The 5,000-nt window shown below is 38.3% G+C and overlaps 1 protein-coding gene across 1 annotated transcript in view; it reads right to left on the bottom strand.

The window, feature by feature from the left end:
• The window catches only part of LOC113807186 (telomerase-binding protein EST1A), an 18,352-nt gene that overhangs the window by 1,134 nt on the left and 12,218 nt on the right, over window positions 1-5,000 (bottom strand). The window contains exons 8-15 of the mRNA XM_027358402.2: window positions 4,611-4,684; window positions 4,190-4,394; window positions 3,722-3,886; window positions 2,877-3,065; window positions 2,535-2,679; window positions 1,189-1,388; window positions 608-686; window positions 81-287 (exon numbers count right to left, since the gene is read on the bottom strand). Of these exons, the coding sequence (XP_027214203.2) occupies window positions 157-287; window positions 608-686; window positions 1,189-1,388; window positions 2,535-2,679; window positions 2,877-3,065; window positions 3,722-3,886; window positions 4,190-4,394; window positions 4,611-4,684 (1,188 nt within the window). The 3' untranslated portion in view covers window positions 81-156. The remainder of the gene's footprint in view (window positions 1-80; window positions 288-607; window positions 687-1,188; window positions 1,389-2,534; window positions 2,680-2,876; window positions 3,066-3,721; window positions 3,887-4,189; window positions 4,395-4,610; window positions 4,685-5,000) is intronic.

The following is a 5,000-nucleotide window of genomic DNA, read 5'->3' as shown; positions in this document are numbered from 1 at the left end:
CACAACAAACTTAAAATAAAGGTATAACTTGTAAAGCCTGTTTTTTGCAATACATGTACCTCTTGAAGACCAGAACTCACCCAGAACAGTGGCTGAGCAGTATCCTCTGACCAGAACGTTTTTACATGCGTACGCAGGACCTTCACTTCCTTGACCTCACCTCACCCCTGCCCACTGAGCAAAGTCCAAGAGGTCTCGCACAGGCACATCGCGGGCATGGGCCTTTACCCTAAGGTTACGATCCTCAGTCAGAAGCACCACCTCTCGGTATAGGCGTCGCACTCCAGCTGAAAGGGGCTCACATCAGTAAGGAAATTCTATTATGGTATTATGTATTTGTATAGGCGAAAACGTGTGGACTCAAAAAAAAAACAATATATAAAAATTACAAATAAATTTTAAAAATAAACAAACAAAATACAGGCTGAGAACATCATGGTAGCATTAACATTGTTTATCCACTTAGAAAATGTATAAAATAGGCAAGACATATAGCCCAATTATCCTAAACCTAAATAAAATAATAACCTTAAACAAACAACTAAACTCAAAAGAGTATATGCAAAGGGAAGGATTACATAACAGTACAATACCCAACAGTACTCACCTTTAATAGGCCGACGTTGGGTGGAATCACTGCAGAAATGAACACAACATGACAGAATCTTGTCATCATTCGTGGCATCCTTTGGAAGGCAAGCAAGTAAATAAGTGAAAATTAGAATGGCATGAATTTAGTTCATTATTATGCCAAGGTCACAGTGTCATCTGATTAATACACAAAATCTGGTGCACCAGAAGAGATCCATTCTCCATAACTGATATATATCTGTTTTCAATGAAATAAAACCTTCTAACAATAAAAATCATGAAACCAACCTCCTCTAATTTCTTAGTTGAGAGAGCACTTCAAAGTTAGAATTAACCCACTGATGAAAGTGCAGTATGCACATATGCACAATCTACTATTGTTTTGCATTACAATCTTTTTTTATGCTTACCCTTTTCCTTAAATTTTTGATATAAAACTTTCTACTTTTAGTACTATCATTACTGTTATCAATAGTAGTATGACAGTAACAATAATCTTAACAATAATGATAGTGGTCATAGCACTGATTATCTAGTAATGGAGCAGTTAATAAAATAAATCATATTTCTTAATTAGTAAACACAATTCCAACTCACTGGCATGTCAATCTCTGCTGTGAAGCTTGTAGATGAGAGTACGGAGCCCTGTGACGTCACACACTTCAGGGAATGGGGCTTGGTGTCTCTGAGATAGTGAAGGGCTGCTGCTGCTCCCTCCTTCACCCGGACAGCATGGCCAATAGATCCGTATTTGGCCACAGCCGCATCTCTGGACAGGCCATCTAGCTCATTCAGTACTGTGATGAGAAAGGTGTCAACACTGTATTGATACGAGTTTTGGAACTGACGATGGGTGTCGAGCCATGGTTAATTGAAAGATAGTGTGGTATTTCTTTACTACTCTATGGGTTATACTTCTATTTGGTGATGAATGATAGTGATTGTCAATATCATTAGTTTACTTATCACAGTAGTCACCAATAAGGTTTAGTTTTAAATCAGACACATAGCTGGTACCACTCTCTTCTATGACCAGTAGGAGAGCAAGCTTTCAAGGGCATAGATCCACAGTCTCTACAGGGTACTGGCTTCAGAGAGTGATGAAAAGCAGTCATGTGTCTACATCAAATTGAAAGTGCTAGCAGTGCAGGATGTAAAAGGATAAAAGGAGAATTGGAAAAGGAAGGTGACCCAACCATGCACAGCAGTTGCAAAGTCCCTCTGTGCCAGTAAACATGTTTTGAACTGTTGCACTCGTTCCCAGAGTTCACCTGCCACCTCCCTACTACTTCATTCCTATTTCATTGCTGTTGGTTATTTTTTATTTGTTTAGTAAAAAACAAAAAAATACCTTTCCCCCCATAATGTTATAACACTTTTATTATATTGAGTGTAAAGCTCATAATGAGCTGGTCTCCCTCCTACGAGTATAGAGTCTGAATAAAGATATTATGAACTAATAACTTTCCAAACACAAGTTATTCCTGAAACTTTTAAAAGATACATAATAATCCTATCTGATTAAACAAAAACTATGTTATTATTATTAGGTAGACAGTAACTGGTCATTTCTGAAAACAGTTTTCTATCTTCCTCCATTGTCAATCTGACTAACATCACAAGGTGCCTTAGAGCCATTCTCAATTTGCCCCCCCGAAACATAACAAAACATTTACCCACAATGGATCTCCAAAACACAAGAGCATTAGAATCCAAAAGAACATGTAAACATCAACACCCTACACATTGCTTATGCAGGGTATTACATATCAAAATGCAATTCTAAATTGAAACAGTGTTACACAAAATATATCACATGAACAATATTACTAACAACAAACTAAACCATAAAGTATGTCAAATCAATAAAATCCCGCTGCTCAGAGTACAATACAATATGAATATAAGTTTACAGTATGCAAAACGCTGGCCAGTTCCCTTACCGACAAGAGGCACCATGACAGTGTATGGAGTACTGTTAACAAGAGCCTTTATCAGGTCCAAATGTTCGATAAAGCAGTTGGTGTCGGGCACAAGGAATCTTGGTCGAACTTCCATCTCCAAAGTGACTGAGCCTTCCAAAAGGGTCTGGAGAAATAACATTACACAGTTGGTTAGTACAGTCAAAAGATTTAAAAAAAAAGATTTTCTCATAAAGTTAAAGCCAGGGAAAAAGGAGGGGGAGGAGAGTAGAGGGCAAGAAAACAAAACAAGAAAAAAAGAAATAAGACAAGTCGATTTGATACCCAGACACAAACACACGTACACAGTGGCCCACTCCTCACCTGCAATTTCCGTTGCTGTCTCTGTTTCTTCTCCAGCATCTTCTTCCTCATGCTGAGCAGCTTCACCGTGGAGGCAAGGGGTGCGTCATCATCCAAACCGGTCTCTGCCTCAACATCTTCTTCAATGTCTGAGGGCTCACTGTCACTGAAGGAGTCCTCAATCTCTACATCTGATGTGCTTAGAGAGAGCTGTTGAAAAGGGAATATTCTGAGCAATCTACAGTTGATTAATGAAATTTAACTTGTACATACTGATTCCAATGGGACAACAAAAGGAACACACAGCTTGCAACCTGTCAGGCCTACGTGTGCTAACTGTACCTTTTAACAAAGAGACATGATGCACCTACATTGTTGCTTCACATATCAAGCTCCTTCCTACTTCACATAACAAGTTATATGGCAATTTTTAAGCTGAGTATCCTAAAACTGTTTCCACTGATTTCTTCAAACCTTAATTAGTAGTCAATGCACATTAGGACGCCATCACTGTTGTTGTAAATGCATTGCAACATAGCTAGAGGCTATATCAAGTCACATGCATCAATTTACACAGGAAACATGTTGTCATTTACTATAGCCGCATCATCCCAATGCCTCATGTTGCCTTGTTTTGTACAGTTTTGAATACAACTGACCTGTGCAATTTTATCACATGCCACAGATTTCCAAAACACTACCAGTGGAATTCCACCTTGAAGGACAATTCATATACCATCTAATATCTTAAAAAATATATAAGTAATAGAGAATCAAGTATTGTATTATCTTATACTATCCCTTTTTAAGCTAATAAATTAAGAATAAAAGACGGCACAAGCAATCCCTGAACTAAAGCAACATACCCTTGATGCCGTCGGAGTGTCTGGAGGGGACGTATCTACCACAGATACCAGTACGTCTCCCTGGTCTGTCTTTTGTAGCCGCAAGACTGGTGGATCCACTCCACACAAGAATTGACATAAACACGTCTGAAGTCTCAATACACGCACCCAGTCACAGGCTCGACCCTAAGACAAGAGAAATAGCAATTTTCATAGGATGTCAGGATCTTTTCTTCCAGTCACAGCATCCAAATCTTTCAAAATAAATTCTAATTCATTAAGTCACATTATCTCTCTGTCTCCATTTGTCAGTTGTTCTTGGAGGCATGTTTATATTTTGCCAAATATCAAGAAAAAAACAATAAGCATAATATAATCTCTAACAAATATAGAATTAAATCAATATTTTAACATTGGTTAAATCAAAAATAATCATTCACATCATTAGCTCCCAAAACTCCCACATATTCCTGAAAGTAAATAACTTACCGAGTGAATATGGGATGGAGAGTAGGACAGAGTGCGGTGGGCAGGCAACAACGGCTCATAACCCCTAAGAAAACTGTCTTCCATTAGCTTCACTGGCACAGCATCAGCCGAGACCGCATCTGTCAGAGGGACATCGGGTGGCCCAAATCCACGTAAAATGGTTGCTAATTCTGCCACACTGGACCAGGGATCACAGTTCACCCCTCTGACAAAAAAGGGAAAGATAATCAAAAGATTAGTGGCTGAATCAACACAAAGACAGACAGACAAATAGAAAGACAGATAGATTGATCCTCACCCTCACCCTGACATTCATCCTTTCTCACTCACTTCCAATTCCACTCACTCTTTCTCTTATCTGTGACTCTTTTTCATTACAAGGATATATAAATTTTCAAAGTGGGAAAATGTTTGTACTTACGAAGTGGAGTACTCGCGGGCGGCAGGAGGTGGGTTCCAAATAGCACTGTGGTACAGCAACCAATCACACCAAGCCTGTGACAAAGATATGCCATCATGTCATTAAAATAATCTGTAGTTTACATTTAGAAAACAAGAAGACATAAATATCACATCAGCTATAGGAATGAGATGAAATGCAACTGCATCAATAAAAGGAAGAAATAAAATCCAATACAGAAAATTGAGAAGTATTAAAGCATACATCCACAAATAAAAATCATCAAAAAGAATCTGCAGAGCACAAAGAATTTAATCTGGAACTTCAAATGGATAAAATTTGTAAACAAATACCAAATAACCTAGCAACCAGGATCTCATATGCATTGTCCCTGTATAGAGTTCAGGCCCT

This window comes from Penaeus vannamei, chromosome 15 (genome assembly GCF_042767895.1).
Source record: "Penaeus vannamei isolate JL-2024 chromosome 15, ASM4276789v1, whole genome shotgun sequence".
Classification (NCBI taxonomy): Eukaryota; Metazoa; Arthropoda; class Malacostraca; order Decapoda; family Penaeidae; genus Penaeus; species Penaeus vannamei.
Note: the sequence above shows the minus strand (reverse complement) of the source record. Positions and strands in the feature narration are given on the sequence as shown.